The 19860-nt window shown below is 40.3% G+C and overlaps 1 protein-coding gene across 1 annotated transcript in view; it reads left to right on the top strand.

Annotated features, from left to right (window-relative positions):
• The first annotated feature begins 209 nt into the window (after positions 1-209).
• The window catches only part of FREM2 (FRAS1 related extracellular matrix 2), a 210895-nt gene continuing 191244 nt past the window's right edge, over positions 210-19860 (top strand). The window contains 3 exon segments of the mRNA XM_020969996.2: positions 210-5426; positions 5428-5713; positions 12777-12866. Coding sequence (XP_020825655.1) covers positions 480-5426; positions 5428-5713; positions 12777-12866 — 5323 coding nt within the window. The 5' untranslated portion in view covers positions 210-479.

The following is a 19860-nucleotide window of genomic DNA, read 5'->3' as shown; positions in this document are numbered from 1 at the left end:
CTCTCCCCTCCACTCACCCCACCCTTTCCCCAACTCTGCCTTCGACCTGATTGGCAGTAGCTAGTACCCAATCCTCCTTGAGAGCTCCTCCTCCCCAGAGGATTCATTGGTCACTCTGACAGACAGGAGCAAGGGGGGCTAGGGGCGGCATTTCTTTCACGCCCGGGGTCCTCCAGGACCTGCAGAGGAGGGGACGGGGAAAACTGAGTTTGTAGCACTACTCTAGCAAAGGAGTCAGAAGCCGGGAGACCGTGGAGCTGGCAGGGCTCTGCCCTGGTGGAGCCGTCCTTTGAGCCGTGGCGCCAACCTGAACTGCATTGCGCTCTCGGCTCAGTCCAGTTACATCTGGGACCACTGGAGAACGCGGCAAATTCGCTCAGCCCCCTACGCTTCCCAGGGGTGCTGCTTGCTCCCTACTCGGGAAGTAGACTTTGCTGGCTCTCAGGCGCACCCCTATAGACTAAGGAAGGACCGGCATCATGCACCACGGAGTGAGCAGAGCTGCAGGAACTCTCGGGATCCTTCTAGTGCAGCCCGGGACTGTTAGCTCAGTCACCTCGCGGCCGCCCCGCGTGCAGCTGCTGCCTTGGCTCTTACTCCTAATTCTGTCACTAGCGAGGTGGGTCTCCGCTCAACTTGATGGCCCCAGCTCTGCGCTGCTGTCTCCTGGCTTCACTGGGCCATTGGGTGCCACAGGAGAAGGGGTCATAGTGCTGGCTAACCGCGGACTCCGGGTGCCGTTCGGGCGCGCGGTCTGGCTGGACCCTCTGCATGACCTGGTGCTGCAGGTGCAGCCGGGGGATCGCTGCCAGGTGGTGGTGCTGGACAACGACGCACTTTCTCAGCTGCCTGGTCACCTCAGCCCCAAGCGGTTTCCCTGCGACTTTGGACCTGGAGAGGTGAGCTACTCGCACCTGGGCGCCCGCAGCCCTTCCCGGGACCGAGTCCGATTGCAGCTGCGCTACGATACTCCCAGCGGGTCAGTGGTGCTGCCCCTGGTGCTGGAGGTGGAGGTACTCTTTACCCAGCTGGAGATAGTGACCAGGAACTTGCCCCTGGTCGTTGAAGAGCTTCTGGGTACTAGTAACCCGTTAGATCGTCGTAGTCTGGAATTCACTTACCAGCCTGAGACAGAGGAATGCAGGGTAGGCATCCTTTCTGGGCTGGGGGCTCTTCCTCGTTATGGGAAACTGCTTCACTATTCACAGGCTCTAGGAATAGAGAGGGATAGGGGAAGGAGAGAGGGATTGGAGAAGCCTCAAATGATGGACTGCAATACTTTCCTGGAACTGGGAGTGCAGTACTTACATACTGCACCCGGTCGCTCTCCAAATCGGGACTGGGTGCCCATGGTCGTGGAGCTGCACCCCAGAGGTGCCCCCTCAGGAAGCCCATCTTTGAAACGTGAGCACTTTCAGGTGCTGGTGAGGATCCGGGGAGGCACGGAGAACACGCCACCTAAGCCCAGTTTTGTTGCCATGATGATGATGGAGGTGGACCAATTTGTGCTGACTGCCCTGACACCAGACATGTTAGCAGCTGAGGATTCTGAATCAGACCCTGATTTGCTGGTCTTCAATCTCACTTCTCCATTCCAGCAGGGTCAAGGCTACTTGGTGAGCACTGATGACCGCAGCTTACCTCTGTCTTCCTTCACCCAGAGGGACCTGCGTCTCCTCAAAATTGCTTACCAGCCCCCAGCAGAGGATTCTGACCAGGAGCGTCTTTTTGAGCTAGAGCTGGAAGTAGTAGATCCAGAGGGTGTAGCCTCGGATCCTTTTGCCTTCATGGTGGTTGTAAAACCCATGAACACTCTGGCTCCTGTAGTCACCAGAAATACGGGCCTTATCCTTTATGAAGGTCAATCGCGGCCCCTCACTGGTCCACCTGGCAGTGGACCCTCCAATCTGATCATCAGTGATGAAGATGACCTGGATACTGTGCAACTGGAGGTGATAGCTGGCCTTCAGCATGGGCATCTGGCCCTCTTGGGTGCCCATAGTGGAGATCCTGGTTCTGGGCCACCACGAAAGCACTTCACAGTAGCTGAGCTGGAGGCTGGACAGGTTGTCTACCAGCATGATGATAGCGATGGCTCTCTGAGTGATAACTTGGTGCTTCGGATGGTAGATGGAGGAGGCCGGCACCAGGTACAATTCCTCTTTCCCATTACCCTGGTGCCTGTGGATGACCAGCCACCTGTCCTCAATGCTAATACTGGGCTAGTGCTGGCTGAGGGTGACACTGTTCCAATTCCACCGCTGGCTTTGAGTGCCACAGACATCGACTCTGATGACTCTATGATACTTTTTGTGTTGGAGTCCCCCTACTCAACAACAGGACAATTGCTACTCCGCCAGGCCCATCCACCCAGAGATGGGGAGGAGCTTAATGGAGGCTCCTGGAGGCAATTGGTAGATCCCCAGAAGGGTATATTATATGAGAGGTCAGTGACAGAGTGGCGGCAGCAGGACATTGTTGAAGGGAGACTGTTCTACCAGCACATTGGTCCCCACAGCCCTGGAATGGGTCCGGTCACAGACCAGTTTGTCTTTAGAGTTCAGGATGACCATGACCCCCCTAACCAATCAGGACTACAAAAGTTTGTGCTGCGTATTCATCCTGTGGATCGCCTACCTCCAGAGCTAGGCAGTGGTTGCCCACTGAGGATGGTGGTACAAGAATACCAGCTCACCCCACTAAGAAAGAAGTGGTTGCGTTATACTGACCTGGACACAGATGACCGAGAACTCCGCTACATTGTGACCCAGCCCCCCACAGACACAGATGAAAATCATGCTCCAACCCCACTGGGCGCATTGGTTTTGACTGATAATCCCTTAGTTGCAGTGACCCATTTCACCCAAGCCCAGATCAACCACCACAAAATTGCTTATAGACCCCCAGATCAGGAATTGGGGGTGGCTGCTCGGGTAGCCCAGTTCCAGTACCAGGTAGAGGACCAGGCTGGGAATGTGGTTCCAGGGACCTTTACTTTTTATCTACAGCCAGTGGATAATCAACCCCCTGAGATCCTCAATACAGGCTTCACCATCCAGGAGAGGGGCCGGCACATCCTGAGTGAAACTGAGCTGCATGCTACTGATGTGGACACTGAGGCTAGCCGTATCTCCTTCACACTCACTCAGGCTCCCAAGCATGGTCAATTGCAGTTAAGCCAAAGGAAGCTAGTAGTGGGTGAACTCTTTCACTTGGATGACATTGTTCAGGGCAGGGTCGCTTATGTCCACAACGGGGATGAGTCCCCAAGTGACAGCTGCTCTATATCAGTGAGCGATGGCCTTCACGTGGTACCCATTACTCTCAGAGCAAATGTACGCCCTGTAGATGATGAGGTACCCCTTCTGTCCTTGCCTGCTGGCACCCTGGGCTCTTACCTGGATGTATTAGAAAATGAAGCTGCTGAAATCACAGCTCATGTAATCAAGGGTACTGACGAGGACACTGATGATTTTATGCTGACTTTTCTCTTGGAAAACCCCCCACTGCATGGGGAAATCCTGGTCAATGGAGTCCCAGCTGAGCAGTTTTCACAGAGAGATATCCTAGAGGGATCTGTTGTCTATGCCCACACCAGTGGTGAAATAGGCCCATTTCCCAAAGAGGATTCTTTCAACCTGACACTGTCGGATATGTCACAGGAGTGGCGTATTGGGGGCAATATTGTTCAGGGGGTCACTGTGTTGGTGACCATTCTTCCCATTGATAATCAGGCCCCAGAGGTTACTGTGGGTGAGCAATTTATGGTGGTGGAGGGTGATAAAAGAGTAATTACCACTTCCCATATAAGTGCTGAGGATATTGATTCCCCTAATGATGACATTTTATGTACTATAGTTACTCAGCCCATTTCAGGATATGTTGAGAATATTTCCCCAGCTCCAGGCTCAGAGAAATCAAGAGCAGGAATAGCCATCAGTGCCTTCACTCTGAAAGACCTTAAACAGGGACATATTTATTATGTCCAGAGTATCCACAAGAGTGTGGAACCAGTAGAAGATCGATTTGCATTCCGTTGTTCTGATGGGATTAATTTTTCACATAGACACTTTTTTCCCATTGTGATCATTCCAACCAATGATGAGCAGCCAGAAATGTTTATGCGAGAATTTATGGTGATGGAAGGCATGAGTCTGGTTATTGATACCCCCATCCTCAATGCTGCTGATGGAGATATTCCTGCAGATGATCTGACTTTTATCATCACCCACTTTCCCTCCCATGGTCACATCATGAACCAGTTGATAAATGGTACAGTTTTGGTAGAAAGCTTCACCCTGGATCAGATCATTGAGAGTTCTAGCATTATTTATGAGCACGATGACTCTGAGACTCAGGAGGACAGCTTTGCCATAAAACTAACTGATGGTAAGTATTCAGTGGAGAAGAGGGTGATCATATTGGTTATTCCTGTCGATGATGAGACTCCCAGAATGACTATCAATAATGGACTAGAAATTGAAATGGGAGAAACCAAAATTATCAACAACAGGGTACTGATGGCAACTGATTTAGACTCTGAAGACAAAAGTTTGGCTTATATTGTTCGTTATGGACCAGGGCACGGACTGTTGCAGAGACAAAGGCCTGATGGTGCAGTTGAGAATATCACCCTGGGCATGAATTTCACTCAAGATGAAGTGGATAGAGATTTAATTCAATACGTGCATTTGGGGCAAGAAGGTATTCGGGACCTGATCAAATTTGATGTGACTGATGGAATAAATCCTCTCATTGACCGATATTTTTATGTGTCCATTGGTAGCATTGACATGGTTTTCCCAGACGTTATAAGCAAGGGAGTATCCTTGAAAGAAGGTGGCAGGGTAACACTCACAACAGACTTACTGAGCACCAGTGATCTCAACAGTCCTGATGAAAATTTAGTTTTTAGCATCACCAGGGCCCCTGTGAGGGGCCACTTGGAGTGCACAGATAAGTCAGGAGTGCCCATCATTTCTTTCACTCAGCTTCAGCTTGCAGGGAACAAAATTTACTACATTCACACATCTGATGACGAGGTGAAGATGGATAGCTTCGAGTTTGAAGTTACTGATGGACGTAACTCTGTCTTTCGCACTTTCCGGATCTCCATTAGTGATGTAGACAATAAGAAGCCAGTGGTTACTATTCATAATCTGGTGGTGAGTGAAAGTGAAAATAAACTTATCACTCCCTTTGAACTCACTGTAGAAGACAGAGATACTCCTGACCATCTCTTGAAATTCACTGTCACTCAAGTACCTGTTCATGGTTATCTCATGTTCAATAATTCCAGGCCTGTTATGGTCTTTACCAAACAGGACCTGAATGAAAATTTGATCAGCTACAAACATGACGGGACAGAGTCAACTGAAGATAGCTTCTCATTCACCGTGACTGATGGCACGCATGCTGATTTCTATGGTTTTTCCGGACACTGTATTTGAAACAAGGAGACCCCAAATGATGAAAATCCGAGTGATTGCTGTGGACAACAGCTCACCTCAAATTGTGGTGAACAAAGGTGCCCCCACCCTTCGCATCTTGACAACTGGACACTTGGGTTTCATGATTACAAACAAAATATTGAAAGTGGAGGACAAGGACAGCTTGCACATTTCTCTCAAGTTCATTGTGACAGGAGGCCCACACCACGGCTTTCTCTTCAACCTGGGGAAAGGCAATCACAGTGTCGCTCAGTTTACACAAGGTACCATTCTCTTTCCTTTACTTACAGCTACTGAATACACCGGGTTCTGTTTCCAGAAGTGATAGCTTTCATTGACAAATACAAAAATAGAGTATTAGAACAGGAATAGGACCAGATTCAGCTCTTGGCTCGGTTACTAACTTCCTGTGTGAGACACTGTGGATGTCACTTAAACTCTGCGCCTTTGTCTACTTTGTAAAAATGCGGATACTAATACCTACTTAATTCTGCCTCAGAAGGATGCAGTGAGACTAAATGAGATGATGCTTTTGATTATTTTCTTCCCCTTCAGGAAGAAATTAGGAATTCACTGCCTTCTTAGTGCCTTAGGTGCTCAAGCTTTTATCCCACTCCTGGATTCTCTGGTATGTTTAGGCTTATGTTGGGGTTACAACAAGGAAAACTTTTAATCGTTATCTGTAGCCATGTGTCCAATTGTACTGACAGCTGATGGAGGGGATAGGCAGGGAAAGAGGAATGAATGAATGTTTGGAAGGTGATGACATAGGGGAGATACTGAGAAAGGTATGAAAGACAGGATTTTAAGGAAAAAAGCCTGGGATGAATGTATGGAGAAGGGGTTTGTAAGAAGGAAGTCTGCTAGGAAGCTAAGGGAAAGCCTGGGTCATATCTATATCTAAAGCAATGAGTGGAGTTAGGGAGAAATGATTCTGCCCTACAACTCTCTAGAACTTTCTGGGCCATGCTCCCTTCAAGGTTTGCACCTTTAAGGGAAAAAGTTTTTCCAACAGCATAGAAAGAGCTTTTAGCTTTTTGGAAAAATGGATCTAGGTTTGTCAGTTCATCAGTATGGAGAACTCCCAGGGTAGATACTCTTTCCATGACACAGATTAAGAATGCACCTATAATTTACAGTCTCAGAGAGTTGCCTGAGGCACTGGGAGATGAAATGACCTGTCTATAGATAGTCACACAGACAGTGTGTTTCAGAGTATTCAGTATTTCAGGATATTATTGAACTTTGGTCTTCTGCGTTCTAAAGTTTGTCCTCAATCTACATGATGTTCTTTTGGAGGAATGCTGCTATATGAATCCTACTTCCAGTAGTAGTAGTAATAAAAACTATTAATAATAATAACTTTGAACCTAGATAAAACTTACTGTAGAGGACTTTTTGTTTTATTTGATTTCAGTTGGTATTTTGGAGTTGTTCTTGGAACTCATAGGGTCATAGATTGAGAGTTGGAAGGTAACTGAGAAGTCATTTAGTCCAACCCATTTATTTTACACATGAGGTAATCGAGGTCCAGAGAAGGTATGTAAATTGCCCAAGGTTTTACAAGTAATAGTAGCAGAGCTGAGATCAGAAATCCTGGATTCCTGTGACTCCAAGTTTTGTTTTTGGGTTTTTTTTTGTTTTTTAGGGTTTTTTTTTACATAGCACCACAAATAATTCTGATAACTGACCAGAGTGTTGAACCTTCAGAGAGAGTTGCCATGGATTTTTGTGTAATTTGCTTTATTTTACATAAATATATTTCAATATGGAAAATTCAAGTACAGAGGGAGAATAGCTGTCTAGTTATACATACTAAGGGCCAGCTAGGTGGTACAGTGATGGAGTTCTGGACTTGGAGTCAGGAAGATTCATTTTCCTGAGTTCATATCTGGCCTCAGGTACTCACTATCTGTGTGACCCTGGACAACTCATGTAACTCTTTGCCTCAGTTTCCTCATCTGTAAAATGAACCAGAGAAAGAAATGACAAACCATTCCAGTATCTTTGACAAGAAAACCCCAAATGAAGTCAGAAAGAGCTGGACATGACTGAAAATGATGGAACAACAACAAAATATACATACCAAGGATACAGCCATCCCTGGAAATATTATTACATGGTGAATTTTTTGTTATTGTTCAGTAATGTCTGATTCTTCATGAACCCATTTGGTGTTTTCTTGGCAAAGGTAGTGGAGTGGTTTGCCATTTCTTTGTCCAGCTCATTTTATAGATGAGGAAATTGAGGAAAACAGGGTTAAGTGACTTGCCCAGAGTCACACAGCTAGTGAGTACCTGAGGCCAGATTTGAACTCAGGAAGAAGAGTCTTCCTGACTTCAGGCCTATGTGTTAAGAGGACTATTGATTTCTTATAACTTTGTGGTTATTCAAAAATATTGTATCTTGCTAATATTTACTTATAAAATAATTTTGAAAGTGTGATGATAATAATCTATTTTCATGGTAAATGGTGAATTAGTTTATCTTTTCAAGACAGGTTGAGTGAGTTGGATTATAGATGACTTCTATCTAAGGTTCCATCCAAATTAAAAAAAAAAAAACCTTTTGGTTTGGTAAGATTCTATTCACAACCAACAATACATTAAGTGATAACATATTTCCAATTTTCTGTAGGAAATCAAAGCTCTGTTAACAATGTGTGGGAAGCTAAAATAATTATTTAACTAATTCTATCCTCCTCACCCCTCTAGCCTTCACCAGTACCTAGCCTCCAAATCCAAAAGGACATATTGCCTCCATTCCCTAGATATTTTAAAAGCTTAAGTGTGTTTATAATCCAAATTAAAGCTCTTTGAACATAGTACACATTGAACAAATGTTTGATGAATGAATGAATAAACCACTTGCTTTGGCTCCCTTTCTCTGTTTGCATATAGCCTGAGGCAGTAAGGGTGAGTGATTTATGCATAGCTACTGGTGGTATAGTTGGTTACCTAGTTCAGCATTCTCTCTTTGGGTGCAAAGCCCTGACCTCTAGACCTTGTACCCTCCCCCTTTTTTTCAAAGTGCTTTGGTTGCTTTCATGAAAATCCCTCTTAGGGTGACAGAATGGAAACTGGATATATATTCCTCACAATGATTTTTATGCTCAGGGATGAAGTTTAACTCTGGGACATCCCACTGGGAGTGTCCTTTTCCTGTTTCCAAATTCCTAGCAATGCTCTGCTTTTAGATAGCAAATGCTTTAATAAACAAGGGAGTCTCAAAATGTGTTAAAGTGAACTACTTGCCTGTTTTAGACCCTGGCAAATAGCCCCACACTCCAACTCCTTGAATCTTGGCTGAATGCCTGAATATACCCTCGGGCCTGCAGAGACAGGCAAGCTACAGAACTCCAAGTGTCAGGCCAAACCAGCAGGACGCTTTTTTTTGTCAGGGCCTCTGACATGTACTATATAAATGATGCCATGCTGTCTCTCATCTGGTCCATGTTCATGTAAAGGAAAGAAGGTGAGAGGGATGTTTATTGAACATTGAAGAGCAGAAAATGATGCTTTAAACATTGTTCCCCACTGTGAAAAGGATTAGGCATTATATATAATAAGGGGTCCTGGTGAATTTGGAGTAAAAGGTTAATTAAAGTGATCCCAGACCGAATCCGACAGCTCTGAACACATGAGCTGTCTTTTAAATATTAGTGTATGGCAGCACTCTACTGCTCCATTCTGCCCCTCCACCCCTCCACCCCTTGTGCTGTTGTACACAGTATGCCATAGCCTTGTAGTTATCTGTAAATATGAATTAATTGTGAATGATAAACTTTTGTGAGACCTGCAAACTCATATGGTTTCAGCAAAGATCTAAATATTTACTAAGAAAATTACTTCATATATGAGTGTGTATGTGTGTATGTGTGTGTATATACATACATATACATATATATATTATACATAAAATCAAACAGCACTCATTTCAACAAGTTGAGGCTGGAGCTTGGTTCATAGCAGTTATTTGTGGAGATTAGATAAGTGAGAAAGAATGAAAAAACTCCATTATGGAGTTGCCATGGTTGCTTTTCTAGAAACAGAATGATGTTTGTGTCTAGGGTGAGGGCTAAGCTGAGCTGTGGCTTTTGATCCAGAAGGATTTATTGAACTATATTTTGATGGGATTTAGTAAACTAGAGAAATATATGATGTTATACATATGTATATATGTACATACATATATGAATACACATATATCTGTGTATGTGTGTAACATTTCATATATACATAATATTATATTCCAATTTTTAAAATGCACTCAGGAAACTACTAAAGCAATAGTTCAGGCAGGCTAAAAACATCTTTAATGTGAAATTGTATTCCAGACAAAAATGGAACAAATAATTCCTAGAATTCATTGCAGGATACAGTCATGTGTGGTATAATTTAGAAATCATCTTGGAGGAGCTTAATATATTAGCCTAAAGAGTAAAATTGAGGTTGTATTTTAGAGTTCATTTGCAGTTAATCAAGTGATAAATTATATTTTATTAATTATATAAAACAACAAGATTGTATAGAATAGCAGAAATAAATCTAAAGTATGGTAAACAAATATAAGAGAATGTTATCTCATATTGTTTTTAGAAAGATATTTTTATCTTCTTAATTCCTCTATCCTTTAACAAAGGGAATCTATCATCTATCTATACACACGCAGTATATTCATACCTTAAGCATTGTGTGTGTGTGTGTGTGTGTGTGTGTGTGTGTGTGTGTGTGTGTAGTTTAAGGTGTGAATACACCCATAGAATCTCCAGCTTAATCTTTATTAAACATTTCTTGGGATAATTGTACACAAAGACTGCTGTACTCAATGGTTTTCCTTCTTTGACATAAAAAAACCCCCACTGGATATTAGGTTTTTCAATCTCTTAAATGATGAGGTAGGAAGATAAATACACTTTTGGCATGTTTTAGCTCATCATTATCACCTGCCTTGACTTGGAATGAAAATTCTGTGACAATTGAGTGTGGCATGTACTATTTTCATTTTTTTCAGTAATATTTTATTTTCCCCAATTACATGTAAGAAGAATTTAAGCATTCTTTTTTTAAAGTTTTGAGTTTCATATTTTATCTCTCCCTCCCTTCCTTCCCTTCTCTCTAAGGCAGTAAGCAATCTAATATAGGTACATGTGCAAACATGTAAAATGTATTTCCAGGTTAGTCATTTTGTGGAAGAAAACTTTAACAAGAAAGAAAAAAAGACATAAAAAATAGTATCCTTTGGTCTATATTCGGACTCCATTAGTTCTTTCTCTGGAGATGGATAGCATTTTTCATTATAAGTCCTTTGGGATTGTCTTGGATTGTATTGCTGAGAATAGCTAAGTCATTCACAGTTGTTCATTATATAACATTGCTGTTACTGTGTACAAATCTGGTCTGGCTCACTTCGCTTTGTTATCAGTTCAAGTAAGTCTTTTCAAGTTTTTCTGAAATCATTCTGCTTATCATTTCTTATAGCAAAATAATATTCCATTGCAATATGCCACAACTTGTTCAGCCATTCCCCAATTGATGGGCATCCTCTCAATTTCCAATTCCTAGCCACCAAAAAAAAAAAAAAAAGAACTGCTATAAATATTTTGTACAAATATTTTCTATCGTACTACTCTCCTGACATTTATCCTAAGTGTGATCCAGGAAACAAAAAAAGACTAATGGATGCTACTTGACTTGTCACTTCATTTTTTTTCTTCTAGCCTTGGATTTTCTATGAATTTACTCAGTTGGAAGGGATTTGGGGAATCAACTAATAATTCTTGCCCCACCTCTGCCATTCTACAGATAGGATTTTTCATGACCTTAGACAAGCCCTCTTTGATTGGATCTTCATTTAGCAACAAAGGGACATTTCTTTTCCACAACAGCGCATGAGAAATTATAAGTATTAAATCAATTCTCCCCGCCTAGCCCTAAGTTACTTTGGAAGTTGTGTCAACCAGGGGTATCATAGACATGGGCAAATTCTGGCTTGATATCTTTAAAATGAACTATTTGAACTCTTTTTTCTGTACAAATTCAGTGTATAACATGGGGATGTTGGCATCTTGTTTTAGGTCTTTATCATAAGCTCAGTTGCCATCAAGTTACATTGCCCCAGTTAAATTTGATTAAAAGCAGACATGCTACCATATGTTAAAAACAGTGAATTTACAAAGAAATCTATAGACTGAATTTACATGAGGGAACAAAGTCTGATTTCATATTGATTTCACTGGTAGATGATATCTTGTTCTTATGGAGCAACTTATCTAAAATCTCAGGTATTTTATAGGCAGTAACTCATCACCAGGATGTCCATATGTAATTGGCAGTAGTTAGCCTAATGATCCTTTTAAAATGACCACTTCTTTAAACCTCTGTAGCATAAACATTGTCCTATTTTACTGACATAGCCTGGCCTGAGGAAGATAATCTATCATGAGTTTCATTCATGGAAGATTGTACCCACACAAATCACACCCCCTACAACCACTATGCAACATTGAACTTGTATTCTTTCAGGCATTAATAAAGTCTATTTGTGTACATATTTCCCCTTAGGTGAGCACTTAAAGTTCTGTTAAAAGGGAAATGAAAACCCTGACACACTTAATGAGTAAATAAATACTGCACTATAGTTGAATTTATTTTTAGTGATGATTTACTTTTCATGTAGTCTTAGAAACAGCTACTATCTGACTTGTCTGAAACAAATATTGCTTTATGGAGGTGATTACAATGATAGAAGAGAATGTTATTTGATCAGTTTCACTGCCAGTACACCATGATTGGGAAAAATAAGCAGTAGATATAATGAAACAAGTAAGGTGCTTGAAGATAGGGATTCTGTCTTAGTTATCTTTCCATCTTCCTCAAAGCCTATCACAGAGATACTCTGTAAATTATTTAAGTTTAATAGAATTAAGCAAAGGGAAATTGAGGAATGAAATAGCAAATAGGTAACTGGGGACTTAATGTGCTGAGAGGGAAGCTAGAGGTAAAAGGATACCAGAATTGAACTCTTCTACTGCCTCACATTTTTCAGTTTCTTTAGCTGCACTCAACTTACCTCAGTGTAATGTAAGTCAGCTGCTAGAAGACCAAATATCAATATGATACTAGGTTGGAAAGTCTAGAGGCATCTTCCTCTTTCAGAGCTCTGTATCTTACAATGGATTCAGGCATGGGCATGTTAGATAAGCATTTTTTGCATCTGACTGAGCAAAAAGGGATGGGGTGGGGGAGGGCGCAGGTTAATACCTGTTAGCCTGCATTTTTTTTTCCAATTTAAAAAGTTATTTTATTCTTTTTGTTAATTTTCCAGCTGACATCGATGACATGAAGATATGTTATGTCTTAAGAGAAGGTGCTAATGCTACAAGTGATAGTTTCCACTTTACAGTTGAAGATGGTGGTAAGTACTGTGTTTCACATTCTTATGAATGGAAACAAATGTTCAGTGCTTTATTTAATAGCTGCTTATAGTTTAGACCGTGGCAAATTGTTATTATTCTGGTACAATGAAGGCTTGGTGTTTTGTATAAGAATTTTTTAAAAATATGTCATAATATTTCTGGAACCAGCACAGTCATATTTTGCTAAGAGGAGAAGTGATATACCCCTTTAAGTGAGTTATATGATTTGGAAAATATGGAAGAGAAAATTCTACTTTAAAAAAAATCAGATACCATTTTTCTTTTCATAAATTTGTTTATACTTGTTATTGCCAAGATATCAGTAATAGATGACAACATAAATGTAAATTTATTTCATCATCCTGAGTATTACTAATGATTTATGATTTACATTATACAGTGGAAACAACTTTTTGTTTTTCTTCAATGTTGACTTAATGATTCCAGTCTAAGGCAGTGTTTCTCAAAATCGAGGTCTAAGCAAAGGTGCTACAGATAGCTGGCCCAGGACCATGATCAAAATCTCCTTTTCCACATATTGCTATTGAGCACCCCTCCTCCCCATCCAAGGGCTCTGACTAATAATTTGCTCTCTTATCCTTGTTGTTACCCATCTTGTTCTTTTGTTTTCCTGTCATGGAGAAGACAAAATAAAAACATTACTTTTCTCTTCCTTCACAAGAAAAAAGAATAAAAGGAGCCTTAAGAACTAATTTGCAAAGGTAGGGACAGGTAAACATTTGGGTAAAGGGAGGCAAGAGCTATAATAAACTTGAAGAGGAGAAAGGAGAAATCATGTGAGAGATAATGATGTATTAATTTATTATGTTATTTTTAAGGACATTTCATTATGTCATCTGTATCTATATCTATACCACCTATGCTAGTTACCTGTACCACAACAATTTATAATCTAAAGTAATTATTCAAAGATATCTCACCAGATAACTATGCCTAACAAGATCTAAAGTATTTAAGGCATGAAGGCTGCTAAATATATGCGAAAGAGCCAATATGTCTATCAGCCAAATAAGTCATCTATCTGTATAATATATAGACATTATATAAGTCATCTCTCTATATAATATTAGTATTGATTTGGATTCATGATATTGTATTCTTGTTACTTCCCACAATCAAAATGAATCTAGCTCCATCATTTCTAAGGCAATCAAATTATACTTAAGTTTTTCCACTGGGTTAGCTTTCTCTAGCAAGGCCATGCAATTGAGAAATAGGATCATGGTATGAAATAAAGCTGAAACCAACTTAACGTATTTTCTAGCCCACTATTCTGACTTAGTTTTCACTACTCACCTAGAAGTGCCCTTACATGTGCATTTCAGTAATAGACCCTAAAGCAATTTAAATTTATGTAGTATCCAGAGGCCAAGAACTAAACTAGGGACTCCTGCTGACAGGTTTCCTGGGAAGAAATAATGTTCTATAACATTTTATGATTTTTTCTCTACAAAGCTGCACATAAATTATTATAAATCATGGAAATAATTCATCAAAGTCAATACAATGTGGTTTTCATTTTTTCTTTTTTCGTTCTTAAAACAAAGCCCTAAATTCCAGGGATCATATTATTTTACACATTTTTTAAATGGGTGGCATTTACTTAAAGTTTTAGGCTTGGTTCAGACTGCACAAAACAATGAGTCATACATGATTTCAAAATATTTAATGAAGAATGACCAGCTGAAGATAGTAGGTTTATATTTGGAAATGATAGAAATATGACTGGAATACTAAGAGATGTCTGTAGGGAATGAGTGCTGGGTTATTCCATCAGCCTCTTTAACAGCTATTGTTTCACATGAGAAGGGAAAAAAAAACCTCAAAGTATTGCTTGATATTTCCCTCCTCTTCATAGACTTTAAATCATTGTTTGTGGGGCTCAGGTAGGTTCTGGCAGAAAATCAGCTGAGTAACAAGTGTTTCAGAGTTCCTGGGCCGAGGCCAATTCTCCATGGAAGAATCAACACACTAAGGACCCTAAAGACAGAAAATAAAAAAAGTCACAAATGTCTTAGAGTGTTTTTGCTTTGATTTTTATTTCTTAGGAGTTTGTGTTGCATTCTAAAATTCCCAAATATTTGCATGGTCTCATACCCTGAAAAGCTATCTTCTTCGAAACTCTGTTGCTGTTGAATTGTTTCAGTCCTTTCTGATTCTTCATGACTCCATTTGGGGTTTTCTTGACAAAGATACTGGAGTAGTTTGCCATTTCCTTCTCCAGATCATTTTGCAGATGAAGAAACTGAGGCAGACAGAGTTAAGTGACTTGCCCAGGGTCACACAGCTGATGTCTAAGGCTGGATTTCAACTCAGTAAGATGAGTCTTTCTGATTCCAAGCCCAGTGCTCTATCCACTCTGCCACCTAGCTAGTCTTTGAAACCCTATTTAAGATTAAATTCTGTGGTCAAATGTGTGGAGGACTCTTAATGAAATATATGGATGGGGCCGAACCAAACAAAACAGTAAATATATTAGAGAAACACAGAAAGTCTTAATGGCGGAAATATTGCTTCAGGATTTCCCAGCCCATCTGTAAAGCAAGAGTGCTGTTCACAATGCCTTCCAATAATTACTTATAAAATTGTATCTAATATAATGGGGAAAAACGTGCTAAAGACCCACAGTAAAGGAGATAGGATCAAGAATGAGAAACCCTGTGCTACTATGCTACATTTAAGCTCTAGTAATACCGACAATTATTTTGGTTAGGACATAACTATAATTAAGAATATCTTTTGTGGATTGAAACGTGAACATTTTGTATCTCTAAATTTAGCAACACATTCCATACGGTAGGGGTGAGAGCTCTTTCTGACTGTATAATTAAAATACCTTTTGAAGTCTTTATTTTTAAGGCCTCTGCTGTGTGTACCATCTGGAATAGTGAATTTAAGTAGTAGATCCAGCTTATCTCTAATCATATATAATGATTTAATTCATATACTGCTTTACTTAAAATCTTAGCGGTAAATCTACGTCACTGACTCACTGTGAAGTCGGAGAAAACATTTCCTATATTTAATCATCAGGAAGTGAATAGATAGTATAGTTGAATTTGGAATTTAGAGGTCTTTATTCCTAATTTAATATTCAACCCGTTATATCAGTTCCTTTCCCAAAGTCAACAAGGTTGTAAAGAAGCTCACCTTGTTGGGTTTTGCTTTGTTTTGGTTTTTAGCTAAACAATTACCTTGTAAGATAATTGCAGTATTAACAGAATGCCAAGAAGACTTGTAAATAAAGCATTCAGAATGTGCCTTCCTGGAAGCTCAAGTGTTAAACATGATCAGAGGAAAATGTGGAAGAGACTTAGAAAATGGAAGAGATAGAAACAACTTGGGTTTTGTCTATGTATTCTTAAAGACTAAAGATGAAAATAATAGATGCTTACCTTCAGCTCTTGGAACTAGAGGCAAGAGAGCATTCCAGGTTCAGAGGTGTAAGATGGAATGTTGTATACTGAGAGCAATAAGTAGGTTAGTCTGGCTGAACTACAGAGTGCTTGAGTGTGAATAACATATGAAGATCTTGGAAAGACAGGCTGGAGCCAGCCAGTGGAGGCTCTAAATACTAAATAGGGGAGCTCATATTTTATGCCAACAGCAATGAGAAACCACTAAAACCCTTAAGCAAAGGAGTTATATGATCAGGATTTTTAGGAATATCAATTTGGCTTTGTATGGAGGAGGAATCCAAAAGGGAAGAAACTTTATTCAGGGAAAATATTTAGGAGGCCGTTGCCATAAATAGCTCAGGCAGGAGATGATGAAGGGAGTTTGGGTGTGAGTAGAGAAAAGCAAATTGATGCAAGAGATATTAAGGATGTGTAATTAACTGGAAAAGGAAACTACTACAGTACACTTGCCGAGAAAGTGAGACATGAAGATTCAGACACGGCTGAACTTGAACACAAGTGTCTTGCCTTTCATTATATCTCAATGCTTAGTACAGTCCCTGGCACATAGTAAATACTTAATTATTGTTGACGATTAAACTTCTCTGACAAAACAGCTAACAATAATATGATTTCTTTGGTAGCTTACTCACCACTTCTAGTTCTTGTTCTGAAATCTCATAAAGGACTGCAGGGAATTTTTTGGCCAACCCAAGTACCTTAAGTAATTCAAATGTCATTGTATTTCAGTGGGAAGAAGGTAGCCTAGGAAACAGACCTAGCTTCTAACTGGAGCACTATTACTAAAAGGGACAAAACTTGGTTAACTGATTGAATACCGGGTGAGAGTTAAGTAAGAATGCTAAGTTGAGTATCTTTTTGTCTCAGTCTGACTTCAAGAGTCTGCTGGGTGGTACCCCTGCCACAAACCTCTTTCCCCATTCCAGTCCATCTTCTATTCAAGTGTCAAAGCAATCTTCTCAAAGTGCAGGTCTGGTCTTGTCAACTCTCAACTCAAACTGCGGTGGCTCCCTCTCATCTCCAGGATCAGATTTAAAAAGGCTCTGTTTGGCTTTTAAAGGCCTTTATAACATGTCCCTTTCATCATCCCCCATTCGAAGTCTTCTTACATTTTGCAATCCATTGACACTGGCCTCCATGCTAATCCCTGAACAAGACACTCCCATCTCCTGACTATGGGTATTTTCACTGACATGTCTCGAATGATCTCCCTCCTTATTCCCACCTTCTGGTTTCTCTGGCTTCAAGTCCCAACTAAAATCCCACATTCTACAGGGAGTCTTTCCCATTCCTCCTTAATTCTACCTTCCCCTTTAAAAAAAAAATTCCAATTTTTCCTGTGTACAGAGTTATAGAGGGAAGTGTACTTCTTTGTGCAGAGTTGTTTGCATGTTATTTCTCCCATTAGACTCCAAGCTCCTAGATAGCAGGAACTATCTTTTGCCCTTTTTAAAAAATTTCAGTTTATTGACTGACTAACTGGTTGATAAGAAACTGAAGCAGAGAAAGTTGAATAATTTGTCTGATGCCACTTTTAGTAGTAATGCTCCAGTTGGAAGCTAGTTCTGGTTCCTAGGCCACCTTCTTCCCACTGAAATATGATGACATTTGAATTGTTTAAGGTACGTGGGTTGGCCAAAAAATTCCTTGCAGTCCTTTATGAGACTGCAGAACAAGAACTAGAAGTGGCAAATAAGCTAAAAAAGAAATTATATTATCCTTAGCTGTTTTGTCAGGGAAATTTAATCGTCAGCAATCATTAAGTATCTACTGTGTGCCAGGGAGTGTACTAGCATTGAGATATAATGAAAGGCAAAAGCAGTCTTAGACTGTCCTGTCCTCAAGGATCTCTCAGTCTAATGGGAGAGACAACATACTAATAGCTATGTACAAACAAGATTTATACAGGATAATTTGGAGATAATTAACAGAGGAAAGATGCTAAGATTAGCTAAGATTCCCATGACTGGGAAAGGCTTCTTGCAGAAGGTAGGGTATAGGTTGATATTTGAAGGAAGCCAAGGAAGTCCTGAGGTAGGGGAGAAAAAAGAGGAAGAGAATTTCAGGCATTGGGGACTGCCAGTGAAAACATATTGTTTGTACAATGCGCAGGAGCAGGAATAGAGTGGCTTGTGTGAGAAAAAGTAAGGAGTCCAGTCAATGTCACTGGATCTCAGAGTATGTAGAGGTGAATAAAGTATAAGAAGACTTAGAAAAGTAGGAAGGAAAGTGGTTATGAAGGGCTTTAAAAGCTAAACAAAAAACCTTGGTTTTGACTGTGGAGGTGAATAGGGAGCCTCTGGAATTTACTGACTGGGAAGGAAGAGGTGAATGGTCAGAACTTCACTTTAGGAAGGTCACTTTGATAGATGAATGTTGGATGAACTGGAGTGAAGAGAGGCTTGAGGCAACAAAGCAAACCAAAAGCTTACTGCCATAGACAAGGCATGAGTTGGTGAGGGCCAACACAAGGGTGGTGACAGTGTCAGAGGAGAAAAGGAGCCATATGTGAGAGATGTCGAAAAGGTAGAATCAATACGACTTGGCACCAAGTCCTACGGGATGTGAGAGAGTGAGGAGTTGGGTACAAACCTGCATGACTGGGAAACTGGTAATACCCTCAACAGCAAAGTAATAAGAAAATTTGAAAGAGGACAGGCTTCAGGAGGTAAAAGGATGAGTTCAGTTTTGGTTGTGTTGAGTTTAAGATGTTTATAGGAAATCCAGTTTGAGATATCCAATAGGCAAGAAGAGTTGTAAGATATTACAGGAGAGATATTAGGGCTGGATAAATAGAACAAAGAATCATCTTCATTTCCATTAAATATTGTCTAGCTGTTTTTCATTTTTTATCCATTTTCAGAAAATGAGAGATTCAATTAGAATCAGACATTTATTAAGCACCCACTATGCCTAAGACACTGTATTAGACTTTGGGAAAACCAAGGAAAAATAAGAAATGTTTCCTGCCCTCTGGGAACTTATCTCCTACAGGGAGAACTGTGTAATTAAGTTATACAACAATATTTGAGGAAGGGGATGGTGAGCACTAATAATATGCTGTATCAGGAAAGGCTTTCCATAATAGATAGCAGCTAAGATGAGTGTTGAAGGAAGCTAGAAATTCTAAGAGATGGGGTGAAATGAGAGTGCATTCCATGTATGGGTGGGAATTTGTGCAAAGACATGACTGGAGGATATGGAATGCTGAGTTTGGGGAAGAATAAGGAGGCCAGTTTGGCTAAAGTGAATGAAAGGGAAAATGTATACACACATGCATGAACAAATTTGTAAGTATGTATATGTGCATATATTATATGTGTGTATTATACATATATTTACACATATATGTATACAGATATGCATTTACATATGTGTATACAAATACACATAAATATATACATATACTTATCCACTGTCTTTTTTAAGCAAATTAAATTTCAAGTGTATTTTTTTTAAATAAAGGATCAGAGACAAAACCCAACTTCCCTTCTGTTATAGTTCTAAATATGTTAAGTTTTTTAAAAAGCTTAAACTGCACTAAGACTTTTGG

This window comes from Phascolarctos cinereus, unplaced genomic scaffold (assembly GCF_003287225.1).
Source record: "Phascolarctos cinereus isolate Bilbo 61053 unplaced genomic scaffold, phaCin_HiC Scaffold_726;HRSCAF=1367, whole genome shotgun sequence".
NCBI lineage: Eukaryota > Metazoa > Chordata > Mammalia > Diprotodontia > Phascolarctidae > Phascolarctos > Phascolarctos cinereus.
The sequence above is the reverse complement of the archived record's forward strand: the minus strand, read 5'-3'. Positions and strand labels throughout refer to the sequence as shown.